This window comes from Bos grunniens, chromosome 2 (genome assembly GCF_055505025.1).
Source record: "Bos grunniens cultivar Pamir isolate PY7600 chromosome 2, Bosgru_T2T1.0, whole genome shotgun sequence".
Lineage (NCBI taxonomy): Eukaryota > Metazoa > Chordata > Mammalia > Artiodactyla > Bovidae > Bos > Bos grunniens.
The window spans coordinates 129608417-129625286 of NC_141166.1; the positions used below are offsets into that span (position 1 = coordinate 129608417).

The 16870-nt window shown below is 38.0% G+C and overlaps 1 protein-coding gene across 1 annotated transcript in view; it reads left to right on the plus strand.

The window, feature by feature from the left end:
- COL3A1 (collagen type III alpha 1 chain) overlaps window positions 1–10689 on the plus strand; it is a 39690-nt gene extending 29001 nt beyond the window's left edge. Inside the window, exons 36-51 of the mRNA XM_086361679.1 lie at window positions 849–956; window positions 1394–1447; window positions 1727–1780; window positions 1978–2139; window positions 2255–2362; window positions 3336–3443; window positions 4280–4333; window positions 4452–4559; window positions 5041–5094; window positions 5482–5589; window positions 5884–5937; window positions 6034–6141; window positions 7069–7366; window positions 8045–8232; window positions 8605–8847; window positions 9604–10689. Of these exons, the coding sequence (XP_086217805.1) occupies window positions 849–956; window positions 1394–1447; window positions 1727–1780; window positions 1978–2139; window positions 2255–2362; window positions 3336–3443; window positions 4280–4333; window positions 4452–4559; window positions 5041–5094; window positions 5482–5589; window positions 5884–5937; window positions 6034–6141; window positions 7069–7366; window positions 8045–8232; window positions 8605–8847; window positions 9604–9750 (1956 nt within the window). The 3' untranslated portion in view covers window positions 9751–10689. The remainder of the gene's footprint in view (window positions 1–848; window positions 957–1393; window positions 1448–1726; window positions 1781–1977; window positions 2140–2254; window positions 2363–3335; window positions 3444–4279; window positions 4334–4451; window positions 4560–5040; window positions 5095–5481; window positions 5590–5883; window positions 5938–6033; window positions 6142–7068; window positions 7367–8044; window positions 8233–8604; window positions 8848–9603) is intronic.
- The last annotated feature ends 6181 nt before the right edge of the window (window positions 10690–16870 follow it).

Here is a 16870-nt window from a genome sequence, read left to right on the forward strand (position 1 = left end):
CCACCTCCTTTTTTTTTTTTTTTTTTTTGAACTTTATTCTTACTGTTTAAAAGATGGATACAAAAACACCTGGCCTGCCTTTACACCAGATTAATAAGACTAACACGATCTCCTAGATTTAAAGCACTCTGAAAGTTTTTATTAACGTTCTTCCATTTTTAAATGGTACTAAATAAAATTTCCTCTAAGCTCCATCTTTCTCAAATGCATTTATTGGTGCTTGCTTTGAAATGCACAATCCTTAGAGAGAGGTTCTCCCTTATAAAAAATAATGGCAATCGTACCACTTTCTGGACATTTTTTTTTTTTAATCATGGAAACTTTTTATTTTCTGGTGGCTTCGTGTGGGGTGTGGGACCTTATTCCCCAACCAAGCGTCAAACTCATGCCACCTGCAGTAGAAGCATGGAGTCCTAACCACAGGACACCAGGGAAATCTTTATCATGGAAACATTTTCATTGACTTTGTTTCTTCCATGTCTTCAGAGAGTCTTCCAATTTTAACATCTAAATATATCCATAACTATGTATAAAATAGATAACTAATAAGAATCTATTATATAGCACAGGGAAATCTACTCAATGCTCTTTGGTGACCTAAATGGGAAGAAAATCCAAACGAGAAGAGATACATGTGTACCTGTGGCTGATTCACTTTGCTGTACAGCAGAAACTAACACAACATTGTACAGCAACTATACTCCAATAAAAATTAATTTAAAAATTAAAAATAGATGAAAAATATCTCTCTGCATGAAGAATTCTATTTTCTGAAGAAAAAAATAAGGATAAGCCCAGTGCACCGTGAAGGGTGTCAGTTCACAGGCTGTGTTTGTTTCTGAATGCAGGGCCAGAACGGTGAGCCTGGTGCTAAAGGAGAAAGAGGCGCTCCTGGTGAGAAAGGTGAAGGAGGCCCTCCTGGAGCTGCAGGACCCGCCGGAGGTTCTGGGCCTGCTGTAAGTATCTCTCTTTTCCTAAGCCTTCTAAAAGAAAGTACTTAGGTTTGTCAATAATTTAATATTTTCACACCGAGAGAGAGCTTTTCATGGTGACAAGAATACAGGTTTTGTAGGAATACAGTTCTGAGTTTGAAGCTGGGCTCCAACAATCTAGTTACCTCCATCAAGTTATTTTCATGTCCTCAGAGAGTTACTACTTTTGTGTTTTGATGTAGGTTCTCATTTCTGTTGTAGTGTTTTCCCCCAGTTTTATTGAGATAAAACTGACATATACAGTGCATTGTATAAGTTTAAAGTACAACATAATGACTGTATGTGTTGTAAATGATTGTCATAATAAGCAGAGTTACTGATTTTTCAAAGGCTTAATGCTAATCCCAAATTTTGATTTTGATGCTATTCCTATTGACAATTTCCATCTCCATTCCATATAGGGTCCCCCAGGCCCCCAAGGTGTCAAAGGCGAACGTGGCAGTCCTGGTGGTCCTGTAAGTAATGATCGTCTTGACTATTATTGAAAAGCATTAATCAATATCAATCTGTATAAAAACTGCTTTGAAAGCCCTAGTTTCCTACAGAGAGTATAAAATGATGATCACGTATTCATGTGTGAGTTATATGTAAATTCCAAGAGGAAAAAACAAACCATAAATCTCAGAATAGAATGCAGTTCCTACCACATTTCTTACATTTCATATTTGTTTTAGTAGTTAATTATTTGTTCTCCTTGATTTTTGACATTCGAAAGTATATTTATCATTTTGCAGGGTGCTGCTGGCTTCCCCGGTGGGCGTGGTCCTCCTGGCCCTCCTGGCAGTAATGTAAGTACTTTTTAAAATAATTTTAAGCCATATATTCCATAAAGAGTACTCATATATGCGTAGGGTGAGAAACTTATCCACTGCAACTTCTCTTTTTATTAAATTCCATATAAAATTATTCGAATCCAGGTGAAAGAGGGAAGAAAAAATGTACTTTTTCATTATAAAATATTCTAATATCAAACATTTCTTTGTAGGGTAACCCAGGCCCCCCAGGCTCCAGCGGTGCTCCAGGCAAAGATGGTCCCCCAGGTCCACCTGGCAGTAATGGTGCTCCTGGCAGCCCCGGGATCTCTGGACCAAAGGGTGATTCTGGTCCACCAGGTGAGAGGGGAGCACCTGGCCCCCAGGGCCCTCCGGTGAGTGCTTTCTTTGCTCTATTGATTAATAACAGTTTTATTTTCAATCACAAATCAACAGAGGAAAACATAGTCACATAAAGAGTAACCAAGATTTCATTGTCCATCACAACAGGGAGCTCCAGGCCCACTCGGAATTGCAGGACTTACTGGAGCACGAGGTCTTGCAGGCCCACCAGGCATGCCAGGTGCTAGGGGCAGCCCCGGCCCACAGGGCATCAAGGTGAGTGTAGCTATCTTTCACTGGACCTTGGTTTCCTTTATGAAGACTGATAGTCTTTAGACATCACACGACCATAGCAAGTATGTAATGAACAAGTTTTCCTGTAATTAGATGTACATTCTCGATATTTTCAGTTTCAGGAAGCATGCATGTTATCAAGAGGCTCTGGAATCCAAAAACAATGCACATCATAGACCAACTGTGAACACCAACACAAATAGATTGATATCACAGGAAATATCTTGTCATCTCAAATACCTCTGTTAGGAAACTTGTCAGCATTCTTCCATTTGCTGACTGTCAGTCTTGAAGGGGAAAATAATCTCAGCTTGTAGACCTGTGATTCCTTTAATTGATACCAATTATCCATCAACTCAATTTATTTTATTCTCCTGACTTTCTTTCACTGATACTTCTATAACATCCTAGGGCTTAGCGTCTTAAATATCCATTTAGCAAATAGGGTAATAAAATTGTATTTTATTAGGGCTCACATTTTGACACTTTGAGCACCCTTTTAAACTGATAGTCATATAATATTGTAGTGAAATTACAATATAACATTTAAGTCTATTTGATTTATATGAACATATCCAATAAATGTATATTCTTTAAATAGAGCCAAACATTTGATATAACCTAATTCTAATGGGCACCATAAACCTGTGGTTTCATGATGATTAATCGTTATTTTTTTCTTACAATAGCCATGTCTACTTATGCACCTCATATTAGGATGTATTCGAATATGATAATCAATGTAATTACTCAGGCATCCAGGTTCATTGAACAAGTTAGAACATACAAGAAGTTTGTTCCCCAAAGCATTTTTCCTCTGGCAGGGATAGTTTTAGGAACAAATTCCATAAGAATTGAATAATACAAAGTTCATCCCTGGGAAATAAAGACATCTAAAAGTATCGTATTAATTGATTTCCTGGAAAGAAATAGGAATTTCTTTCTTTGTACACAGGGTGAAAATGGTAAACCAGGACCTAGTGGTCAGAATGGAGAACGTGGTCCTCCTGGCCCCCAGGGTCTTCCTGGTCTGGCTGGTACAGCTGGTGAGCCTGGAAGAGATGTAAGTACTAGTTCTCAGAAAGTATCCAATGAGGCATGCTGTTGTTCAGTCGCTAAGTCACGTCTGACTCTTTGAGACCCTTTGGACTGCAGCACACCAGGCTTCCCTGTCCTTCACCATCTCCTGGAGTTTTCTCAAATTCATATCCACTGAGTCAGTAACACCATCCAATCATCTCATCCTCTGTCATTGCCTTCTCCTCCTGCCTTCCATAACATTTAAGCAAGGTTCAAATTGGCCTTACTTGGGTCTAGAAGTGTAAATATTGCCACATATCAAAGTTCACCTTCTTTCTCTAGTAATAAATATTCTTTCTATTACAATTTATTACAACTCAGCCTTAACTGTTCATGTTCTTTAATATTTATGCAGTGAATGATCATTAATGGAGAGGGATATGACCTTTAGCTAAATAAACTCTTGTTGGGGATGGGGAAAGCCCCAGTTTACAGCATTCCTTCCGGGTAAAAATATTCTGCGTATTATCTGTGATTAGTCCTTTCTTAAATTGTAGATTTTCATTATCTGCTTAAATTACTGTGTGTCGAGCTTTTATGTATTACCTCTCTCCTAAGAACGCTTTTTAGTTTCCTAGTCACTTCTTTCTCGCTTACCCTGTGAAACTGTAGTATCACGGGTGTACTGCCTCTCCATGTAGGCATTGTCAACCCTTGTAGGGCCACACCCATTGTCACATCTAAGATTTTTCACTCCAAAGAACCAATTTTTATTCTCTTTAGGAATGATATTTTACCCATTGAGAATGTATGGCTTCAATGGTATTTAAATAGTTCCAAAAATTTTGATTTCTTTTCTTATTTTTTTTCTTTAATCAGGGAAACCCTGGATCAGATGGTCTGCCAGGCCGAGATGGAGCTCCAGGTGCCAAGGTATAATAAACCCAAGTACAGTAATTTTTTTGTAGGTTTTAATTATACCTTTTAATAGATGTAATTAAAGCAATAACTGCTGATCAGATCGATTTTGGAACTGTGATCTTGTCCACAGGGTGACCGTGGTGAAAATGGCTCTCCTGGTGCCCCTGGAGCTCCTGGTCACCCAGGCCCTCCTGGTCCTGTCGGTCCAGCTGGAAAGAGCGGTGACAGAGGAGAAACTGTGAGTTCTAATGAACACCATCGTTCCTTACTTATCCGTTTTCCGCAATAAAGAACTCAGTAGATAGACGATAGAATGTCATATCTGCCAACCGAAAGATCTACTCTCATTTGTTTTACAGTTTTGTATACTAGTCATTCCTTAGACAATTGTGGTGACAAAGATACATGAGAGATTTCTGGCAATAGTCAATGAAGAGTTCATTTTTTAAATTCAAAATGGTATTAATCACACCAAGTGTATATCCGCTTCATCAACATATAGTTGAACTAACAGGATGTTCTCTTTTTCCTGTTTAGACCCCCAGGTAAAGCTATAAACAGGTCAAGGATTTGTAAGGAAAAAGTAATACTAACTTTCAGTAATATCAGCAAGCATACCATTATTCTCCCACAATGAAAAGATTAGCATTTAAATAAAACAAATCTATATCAAAAAGCAAACACCTCCCCCTGTGTTTATTTGTGTATTTTTATTTTAGGGCCCTGCTGGTCCTTCTGGGGCCCCAGGTCCTGCCGGATCAAGAGGTCCTCCTGTGAGTTTTTGTTTGTTTGTTTGTTGTCTATTTTAACTAAGTCTATGGTGTAGGAAACAGTCTATTTTCTAGCATGTTCAGGAAAAAGGGATGAATAAATACATAACTATGGAACCAAATTTAAACTGTCCTTTGATGAAACAGAAAGCAATTTAGGATCTAAAATGTCCTTGGGGCCGTGTGTATACATGGCAATTATTGGGGCTCTATACAATTCTCAGTCCAAAATCGAAGCAACCACAGCATTTTGTATAGTTGCACGTACGCAGTCTGTCGATGGGACTTCTCGCTTGTAGAATATTATAAAATGGACTTAATTGTTGTGAGTTCTAATTTGTTTTTCCGACGCGTGTGTGTATGATCCTAATTTGAAATGTGTTTGTAAAGGGTCCCCAAGGCCCACGCGGTGACAAAGGGGAAACCGGTGAGCGTGGTGCTATGGGCATCAAAGGACATCGCGGATTCCCTGGCAACCCAGGGGCCCCCGGATCTCCGGTAAGTGCATCCGCTGTGCTAGAAAGTCCTCTCAATGCATTTTCACTGATGAGATAGGCACACTTTAGAGATCAGTAATGGAAGAATGTTCATCTCTAAAAGCCTATGCTCCAAGAGATTAGAAATCAATTTAAGGGCTTATTTGAAATAGTAGTTGGCATGAGACAATGGGGAGAATAAGGAAAAAGAGCTCATGGTTCATCTTGAGCCTCAAGTTTCTTGATCTGACCTTGAAAATACAGTTCACTGAGCTTCTTGAAGGCATCACTCAAATGCACCTTCCTTTCCTTTCAGGGTCCCGCTGGTCATCAAGGTGCAGTTGGCAGTCCAGGCCCCGCAGGCCCCAGAGTATGTACAAGAGAGAGAGATTGGAAGTTCCATGTTTTAACATTTTCGCACTGCAGGGAAGTATTCTAGCATTGTGATATCATGTTCATTTCTTAGGGACCTGTTGGACCTAGCGGGCCCCCTGGCAAGGATGGAGCAAGTGGACACCCTGGTCCCATTGGACCACCGGGGCCCCGAGGTAACAGAGGTGAAAGAGGATCTGAGGTAAGACATTACTTATAAACATGTGTATTTAATTTGCTATCATCTTCACATTTTCAGAAACACTTTGCAATATTTTAAAATTGAGATGGCTAGTTAAACACAATACAATTACCGAACTTAAGTTAGGAACTGAACACTGACTTTAGGACATTCTCCACCACATGAAAACTTCTCCACCACACTGCCCATAACAGGGAGCAATCAAGAAAACCTTCCTTACAGTTTTACTGATCAGATAACAGTTAACTGATCAGATAACAGTTTTAGCAGAATGAAAACTGTTCAGTGAATAAAAGGAAAATAGCTCAGTGAATAAAAAGAACTCTGCCACTGCTGATCTCATATTAGACAGCTCACAACTATGATCATCATAATGACAGGTTTAAAGTACTGATGCATTCCACTGCTCAAACAGCTTCAGTGATTATTCCTGTTTTGCTGCTTACACCATCATTTCTAACACATTCCTATCCCACGCCTTTGGGGTAAATGGAAGAAAAACTATTAACCCCACAAGTTACACAATTAAACACAAAGTTAAGTGGTTAACCCCAAAACACAAGGTTAATGATAAATCTGGGGTCAGAATCTAGGTTTCCTGATCATAACTCCTCTGACCTGTCAGCATTAGAATTGCTAACATCTTAGAACACATGATAGAGTAAAATTTGTGATCTAACACCATTTCTTCCTATACAGTAGAACACAATAAACTTCCTAAGAATGGATTATAGTTATAAATTGGTTAATATTCTATCAAAAAACAACCCAAACTTGTATCGAAATAATTATGCTTACACAATGTATTAATTCTTTGTAAGACATTTTATTGGGCTAGCAATGTATTCTTTCTGTGGATACCAAACAAGTTCACATCAATGACATATGTTCTTACACATCAGTGATGTATGTTCTTACTCCTTCTAGGGCTCCCCAGGCCACCCAGGACAACCAGGCCCTCCTGGACCTCCTGGTGCCCCTGGTCCATGTTGTGGTGCTGGCGGGGTTGCTGCCATTGCTGGTGTTGGAGCCGAAAAAGCTGGTGGTTTTGCCCCATATTATGGAGATGAACCGATAGATTTCAAAATCAACACCGATGAGATTATGACCTCACTCAAATCAGTCAATGGACAAATAGAAAGCCTCATTAGTCCTGATGGTTCCCGTAAAAACCCTGCACGGAACTGCAGGGACCTGAAATTCTGCCATCCTGAACTCCAGAGTGGTATGTTGGGGAAACTTTCACACTCATAGCAACAAGATAACAGAGAAAACTGCCTGTATTCAAATTTAGGGAAAAGGAAATTTTTACTGTGAGTAGAAGATATTATATAGCAGGAATAATCCTTAAATAGTGTTAGTTGAATTGAAACTCCTTGATGTTGTAAGAAAACATGAATTTTATAGATGTACTTAAACTGTAACATAAATTTGAAATATTCCAATATAGGAAAATTTAAAGACAATTTTGTAGAAATTTTAAAACAAATCATGTTTGGGCACATTTCTTCATATCATCACAAAGTTATTTGAGTTATAAACAACATATATCACTTTGTTCTCAGGATCAAATATTTGTAATTTGATGCAGTCATAATTTGCAATTTAATCATTGTAACCTATATTCATTGAAATAGTTTTTATAATAATCTAATTACTAAATTTTTCAAATTATGAAACTATCCCAAAGTTCCTCTATTATGCTACACTAAAAAGTAGAAATATGTAAAATACCAATACATTGGCAGTCAACATTGTGAATGCCTCACTCAGTCACTCCAGTTGAGTCAGACTCCTTGCGACTGGTTAGACTATAGCATGAATGCCTTACAAAATCATTGTGGCCTAAATCCCATTACTGGACTTCATAACCAATTCCATTGTCCTCTTTGTGACTATTCAGGAGAATATTGGGTTGATCCTAACCAAGGTTGCAAATTGGATGCTATTAAAGTCTACTGTAACATGGAAACTGGGGAAACGTGCATAAGTGCCAGTCCTTTGACTATCCCACAGAAGAACTGGTGGACAGATTCTGGTGCTGAGAAGAAACATGTTTGGTTTGGAGAATCCATGGAGGGTGGTTTTCAGGTAAGAAAAGATACGCCATTTTTCTTTAACTGATTTATCTTTGCTTCCCTAATTTTTTGTTCCTCCCATTTGTTCATCGCAAAGCAAAGATAGTTAATAAATAGAAAGGTGCAAAAGATTGTATATACTCAGATAGCAATTATAACTTGTTTCTCAAAACTAAATTAGATTAAATGATTCTTAATACACAATCACCTTTCTTTCAAATTTAAGATCTTCTTTACTCTGACATTATATATTATACATGCAATAAAAAGTTGTAGATAAAATACATAAACAATTTATATTACTGTGACCATACTCTCTGTATAAATCCACTAGGCATAATTGCTGCTAAAATGTTTGATCAGCTTTATTTGTTCCCCACCACAGTTTAGCTATGGCAATCCTGAACTTCCCGAAGACGTCCTCGATGTCCAGCTGGCATTCCTCCGACTTCTCTCCAGCCGGGCCTCTCAGAACATCACATATCACTGCAAGAATAGCATTGCATACATGGATCATGCCAGTGGGAATGTAAAGAAAGCCTTGAAGCTGATGGGGTCAAATGAAGGTGAATTCAAGGCTGAAGGAAATAGCAAATTCACATACACAGTTCTGGAGGATGGTTGCACAGTAAGTATCAGCATTTTTATAAGCATATCTTATGATGAGCTCAGCTTGCTCATTTAATCATGCTATTTTTAAAAGAAGGAATAAAAATAATGAGTGTGAACAAAAGATGGCATTCAGTGTGAGTTATATTGAATACTGATTCATTCCAGGGAAGGTTAAATGTCACAAACAATGAGTTTATCTTCTCAACCTCCTGGTGAAAACTAATTGCTATGAAAGCCATTGAAATTTAAACCCATGATATAAATTTTATCAGATAATTTAGATGGTTATTATCCATTCTACATAACTGCCATCATACGATCTCAATCTAAAATCTGTTTTTAATTTTAAAGGTTACTTTAAATCAACCCTTTGTTATTACCTTTATGAACAGAAGGAGAATTCATTCCTAATATTAATAATATATCACAAGTTCCAATGTAAGAGAACTATCTACTTCTTAGTAAACTAGCTCCCTACCTGGTAGTATTGATCAGAACTGAGGTTTCTGAGAAGGCACTGGCCTGTGGCAATCTCCCTGTTGGGTTTACCCTGAAGTACTGTAAGGCTTTTGGTTAATGATATGGTTTATCTGCTGGGAGGATTATCACTTTGAACTGGAGCAAGTCTTATATGTATACATTGCAAGTTACCAACTTTAAGTTGGTAACTCCCTTTAAGCAAAATATTTTTAAAACTTCATCAGAAAAACTAAATAATTGTAATGTCATTATCACTTACATTTTTTATTTGCTCTTTTTTTTTTTTTTACAGAAACACACTGGGGAATGGGGCAAAACAGTCTTCCAGTATCAAACACGCAAGGCCGTCAGATTACCTATTGTAGATATTGCACCCTATGATATCGGTGGTCCTGATCAAGAATTTGGTGCGGACATTGGCCCTGTTTGCTTTTTATAAACCAAACTCTATCCAAAGTCCCAGAAAAAGCTTCACACTCCATATGTTCCTTTTGTTCTAATCTTGTCAGCCAGTACAAGTGACCAAGTTCCAGTTATTTATTTCCAAAATTCTTGGGAAAAAAGTGTAATTTGACCAAAAAAGGATATTTGTTTTTGCTATTACACCAAATACAGTTCAAATGCTTATTGTTCTATTTTTTTACCAATTTCAATTTCAAAATGTCTCAATGGTGCTATAATAAATAAACTTCAACACTCTTCCAATAACACTGCGTTACATTCTTTGAATCCTAGCCCATTTTCAGAGCAATGACGGTGCTTACCATTAAAAGATTACCTTTCTTCTGAAACAGTCAAGCAAGAAATTAGAAAAGAACTTCCTGTTTCAACTACCTCAACCTGGTCAGAAACATAAATGAATTCTATGAGTCCCAGAAGATGAAAAATTTGTATGAAATGCCAAAACTTACGTTCCTAAAATATTGGTTTAAAAAAAAGTAGAATGTAGTGCAAGAATTTAAAGAAATAGTTTTGAAGCCATAATTAATCTTGAATATCAACTGCTTTTAAAGGTGCTTTTCTTTTTTCTGGTCATTGCTGGTCAAGTTTACCAATATTTGGCAAGTCTTTAAAGACACGTGGTCTGGTGCTAATGTATTTTCACTTTGAAAACTCTAGGTCAGAATTGTTGCCTTGCATTCAAAACACAGTTGCACCATCTGTACTTGTCTCCTGTCAAAAATGTTTCCTGGTGTATCACTGCAGGAGACACTTTCCCTGCATCCTGTGAAAGTCAACAACAACAAAAAACTAATAAAGGGGCTGCTTTTGTCACAGTAACACAGAGAATGTGTTGAAATTAAACTTTGTAAGCTTGTATGTGGTTGTTGATCTTTTTTTCTGACAGACACCCATAATAAAAGATCATAATAAAACATTCCTGGCTTTTGTCAGCTTTTCATAGATGTACGTTTGCACTCAGGAACTCCAGTGATTTTTCCTGGAAAAAGCATATTGAGTCTTAGCTCTCTCACTTAATAATACAATAATGCTCCTTCAGGAATATGAGATAATATAACTTATGATGGAAAGAGAGATAATGCTCAATGGGGAATCTTGCAGATTTTTAGATCATATTTAACAGAACTCCTTGGGACATGTGGAAAACCAAGGGCTTCTATTTGACACAATCCCTGGAAATAGTAACATGGTAAGTTAGCGAATCCCTAAAGTGGGAGTAATAAAGGAGGAAATTTCTGGTAATTTAGAAGAAAGTAAGCTGGGTCTAGCAAAACAGAGCTTAACATTGAGAATAATTGCAAGGTTAGGCTTTTTCTACCACTTCTAAACACCACCTCATTGCCCTCTTGGATCAGGGCAATGTAAGTTATTAATTTTCTCCACCAACACATTATTAATTTTTTAGCTACTGTAAATAATAGCAGTATCATCTTACATACCGGACTTTATAGTTTGACATTTATTCACTCTATGATTAATAATAATACTTTCAAAAATAAAAATGCCATCAATCATATGCCAAGACTCTTTGTCCACCTATCCTCTAAGCTCAGCTCAGTTCAGTTCAGTTCAGTCACTCGGTTGTGTCCGACCCCATGGACTGCGGCACTCCAGGCTTTGCTGTCCATCACCAACTCCCAGAGCTTGCTCAAACTCATGTCCATCGAGTTGGTAATGCCATCCAACCATTTCATCCTCTGTCGTCCACTTCCCCTCCCCACCTCAATCTTTCCCAGCATCAGGGTCTTTTCCAAGGAGTCAGTTCTTCTCATCAGGTGGACTTTCAGCTTCAGCATCAGTCAGTCCTTCCAATGAATATTCAGGACAGATTTCCTTTAGGATTTATTGGTTTGATCTCCTTGCAGTCCAAGGGACTCTCAAGAGTCTTCTCCAACACCAGTTCAAAAGCATCAGTTCTTTGGTGCTCAGCTTTCTTTATAGTCCAACTCTCACATCCATATATGACTACTGCAAAAATCATAGCTTTGACCAGATGGACATTTGTGTGCCAAGTAAGGTCTCTGTTTTTTAATATGTAGGTTGGTCATAGCTTTACTTTCAAGGAACAAGCGTCTTTTAATTTCATGGCTGCAGTCACTATCTGCAGTGATTTTGGAGTCCCTCAAAATAAAGTCTGTCACTGTTTCCATTGTTTCCCCATCTATTTGCCATGAAGTGATGGGACCAGATGCCATAATCTTTGTTTTTTGAAGAGTTAGTTTTTCTTTGTTTTTTGAAGAGTTAGTTGATTAGAAAACTTAATTTTATATGCAACTTTAATTCTTTCATGTCTTACCATGTAATGTGGCATATTTCCAAAATCCAGGGCTTAGGATGTGGATATACTTAGGAGCTCTATAAGTGTGTACATGTATTTTAATTGAATGTTCTGGATTTATTGTGCCAATGATCACACTAAAATTAAGTGTAAATTATTATTTGTACATATATGAATCCATAATATTGACTTTCTGATCAAATATTTTCTTATCTCACTTAAAAAGTATCCATTTTTGTTATTCCCACATTTTTTTAATTACAACAAATACTGGAATCTTATTTTAAAAAAATGAAAAGTAATACAAGTAAGAAGAATGATGGTGGTCATAGCTGTAGTCAGGGCAGCAACAGCCAGGTTCCTAAAAGAACTTGGCCAGTAGTGACAGAAATGGTATCCAGTGCCCAGTTCTTTGGTTTTACCAGGCTGCTTCTGGAGTGTGATTTTGAAGATGGCTCTGGATGTCAACATTCTCTTCATATCTGTTCATTTTATGAACCTGGGTTCTATAGCTTTCTCTGAATTTTCCCAAACTTCAAATAAAATCTATAAATTACATTTCTACTTAAATAAGTCAAAGTTGTTTAAGGTTTTTGCAACTAAGAATCCTGACTAGACTAGCAATTGATAACAGAAGTGATGGCAGGGAGCAGGAAAATGGAAAATTCGGGGATCAAATGTTTGTACTGGTTAGGGATCAATGTAAGAAAATCCAAGTTGTATCCTGGGATGAGAAGTCAGTGGTCCATGGGAATAGGATTTATCATCTCTGATTTCCTGGAGTGATTTGCACTTTGAAGCCAAAACTTAAGAAGATGAATAGCCTCTGCTATACAAAAATATATTTAAATTTCATGAGAAAGTGCAGGACTCATGTGGGTATGGCTGTTTTTCTAGTGATGCACAAAAAAGTAATAAGTTCAAATCCCTAACTTCTTGACTCAAGGTGCAGAAAGAAAAGCTATAGACTTTCTCTGTACAATAAAAACAATTTTACAATAAAAACATAAATTAAAATGTATTTTAAAACTCATCCCTTTGTAGAAGTCTGAGATAACTGAAAAGCAAATATAAATTGTGATTCTGCAGATCACAAAACTTCACCATAAATCTAAATGGATTTTCTGACTAACTGTTAGATTGTTGTGTAATTGGGAAATAAGAGGACCCAGGAATTTGCATGGGGTTAATGCTCTTCAAACATTTCTGGTTCACATTATGTTTCTCTAGCCTTCTTAAATAAAACCCTTTATTTCCTGTCTGGTAATAATTCTTCTCTTGAAACACAGATGTCTATGTGAAAAGACGGGTTCTCCCCAAACCTCACTTCCACCACTGTTTATTGTCTCCAGATTTATAACTAAAGTCAGATTCCAGAACGCTTCAGGGGGGCAACAATCAAAAGGCCAACCTCAGGAGGAGGCTTATGCATGAAAGAATGGGAGAATTTAGCTAATTAATGCTGTAAAATTTGGGCCATATGTGTGTAAGTGTGTGGTGAGGTTACTAGGCAAAGGAGAATTGTGCAATCCAGATCAGACAAAATTTATCAATATGTCAGGGTAACAGAGAGTTCTAGGAAGATTATGATTATGAACATGGCTGGTTGACTGAACCAGGCCTCAGTGACAGCCCAAAGTAAATGAATTTGAGATATCAAATTGGCAAAAGGAGACTGTAGCTCAAAATATTCAGATAGAATTTTGGAATGGTTTATCATCTGTAACATACCATTCACCTTCAAATTTATGTTCTCAGGGTGGACCACCAAGGTCTTGAGAAATGAAAGGCAAATGTGTGACAGCATCTTTGAAAACCTTCTTGTAAGAGTGTCTTTAGCCTGGAGATGGAAGCAGAAAAAACCCAGCTGACATAAGCTTCTTGGAGCTTAAGTTTCAATGGAGTTGACAGGATTACATAAATTTCAATGGAGTTGACAGGATTACATGCCAGAGGCATCTCTAGATTACCAGAAAGGAAGTGAGAAGAACTGCAGGGTGACATGGTTTAAAAAAAAAGTCGAATTCCGAAATGTCTTTGGTGTTGGTTAATTTATAATTATAACCTATTTGATAGGCCCTATTAGATGGGCTGCCTGGGGCAGTTTTACTTAGTTTTTTATAAACAAAAAAATTCAAAAAATTAGTGCAGGTGAAAAGAGAGCTTAGCTGAGCAACCACACAGGCCACAGTACTTTCACCCAATTCCCAGACGATGAGTTCACAGACCAGCACCTTCAGTGAGGAAGCTCAGTGCTTTGAAGGCTGTCCTGTGCAGAAATGACACAGCTACAGGGCAATTACCAGGGGTCAAGCACCATCCTAGTCACTTCACACATTAATATCACTCACTTCAATATCCTGTGGGGGTTATTATCTTCATATTAACCAAAAAAGGGAAAATAAGGCATGAGATTTTGGTAATTGCCCAAGTTCACCTTGTTAGTAAGAGGGAAGGTTAAAATTCTAACTCAAACAGTATAACTTGGAACTAAAACTCTAACCATGTAAATAAACATGTTTATTTAAATGTTTATTATAAAATGCTTATTAAACTGTTTCTACAAAAGGAATCTAAGCTACCATGTTATAGACACACTAGGGAAAAGAAATGCAATTCAGAAATTACTGAAGAGTAATTATAAATTATCACCAATTCCTAGATATTCAGAATGTCACTCTCAGCTTGAGTTGGGATTTTGATTATGTACATCCAGGATGATGCTAATTCATGCTTATTTCACATGAGCATGCATTTATTTAGTAAGCCACTTAGTCATCTACTGTGTACCATTCATTGAGAAAATATCCTACTGTAAGTGAATTTCCTACCATTACTTGACCATCCCTCCTCTATCTCTTCTTCCTCTATCTAGTCACTAGAGTGGATTAGTGATTCTAGTATGTCTCCCTGACAGTCTCATCTATTTCCACATCTTTACTTATCACTTCCATTGAAGGTAGTTCACAAATCTATATCTGCATTTCATGGAACTAAAGACCATATAGTTTATGGCCTAACTAAGATCCCAACTAAGTTTTCAAATATTTCTCATGAGACAAGCAATATACTTGAGGATCTTGAAGATCACTCTAAGCAGTATGTGGCAAGTCACTTCAGTCGTGTCCAACTCTTTGTGACCCTATGGACCATAGGGTGCCATGCTCCTCTGTCCACGGGATTCTCCAGGCAAGAATACTGGAGTAGGTTGCCATGCCTCCTCCAGGGGATCTTCCTGACCCAGGGATTGAACCTTCATCTGTCTCCTGCCTTTGGCAGGCGGGTTCTTTACCATTAGCGCCACCTGAGAACCCCCCATTCCAAGCAGAGTGAATAGCAATTGCAAAGGCCTTGAGAGAAGGATGTTCTTGGTGGGTTCAAAGAAGAGCAAAGGCAGCGTGTTTGAGGCAGAGTTAGCACATGGGAGACTAGTACAAGAAAAGATGACAGAAATAGTGAGGGAGTGACTTCCCTGGTGGCCCAGTGCTTAAGAATCTGCCTTGCAATGCAGGAGATGCAAGTTCAATCCTTGATCTACAATTTAAGATCTCACATGCCACAGGGCAACTGAGCCTGTAGGCCACAACTAGAGAGCCTGCATGCCACTAGGAAAGATCCCGCATGCCACAACTAAGCCAAATAAATAAGAAATAGTGAGGGAAACAGATTGTATGGCATAACATAGGAAGGATGACCAAAGGTCCAGGCTTGCCTGGGAAAGCTCCAGTGTGTGCGGATTCTTTTCATGTTTCATAGTATTGAGGATCTGGGGATTCTCATAAGTATTCTGATTTGATAATATTATGGGACCACCCTACTTTCATTTGGCTGTTGTGAGGATTTTTGCCTTTGCTTTCAGTGAGATGAGGAGCCATTGAGCAAGTGGATGACACAATTTGGCTTATAGGTTTAGAATGTTGCTGCATCTGCTCTCTTGAGATAACAGCATGTTGGAGCAGAATCTATAAGAATAGTTAGGAGTGTAGTGCAATAATCTGGGCCAAGGATCATGGTAACCTCCACCAGGATGGTAATAGTGGAAGTGATGAAAAGTAGTTGAGTTATGGATCTATTTTGAATACAGAGGCAACAGGAAGTGCTAAAAAATTGGAAGTGTGGTCTAAGAGAATGAGAGATGCAATCATGAATTCAAAAGTTTTGGCCTGAGTAACTTGGAGAATTGCTAATAGCTACAATTGAATACCTGAACAAGAAGATGGATGAGGTTATCAAGGTGAAAGATTTGAGAAGATAAAAGAGTTTACAGGGCTTCCCTCTAGCTCAGTCAGTAAAGAATCTGCCTGAGAGGCAGGAGACCCAGGTCTGATTCCTGGGGCAGGAAGATCCCCTGGAGAAGGAAATGGCAACCCACTCCAGTATTCTTGCCTGGAGAACCCCATGGACAGAGGAGCCTGGCAGGCTACAGTTCATGGGGTCACAAGAGTTGGACACAACTTAGCAACTAAACCACCACAAAAGAATTAACGAAACAAGGCATGTTAAATTATAATGGCTGTCAATCACCTAAGTAAACTTGACGAGTTAGAAATTATATACAAATCTAAAAGTTAGAGGAAAGGTCCAAGTTAGAGAAATAAATTTAGGAATTTCAGCATATGCATGGTTTTTATATCTACGCAAGTGTGTGCAATCATAAAGTAATTGAGTGTGGAAAGAAAGGAGAACATAAAACTGAACTCTGGAATATAGGAATATTTACTGGTTGGAGAAGTGAGGATGAAGCAGCTAAGGAGATGGAATAGGAATGAAGGGAAAGCAGGAAAGTGTAATGATCTAGGTGTCGAGTGAATAAAAATGT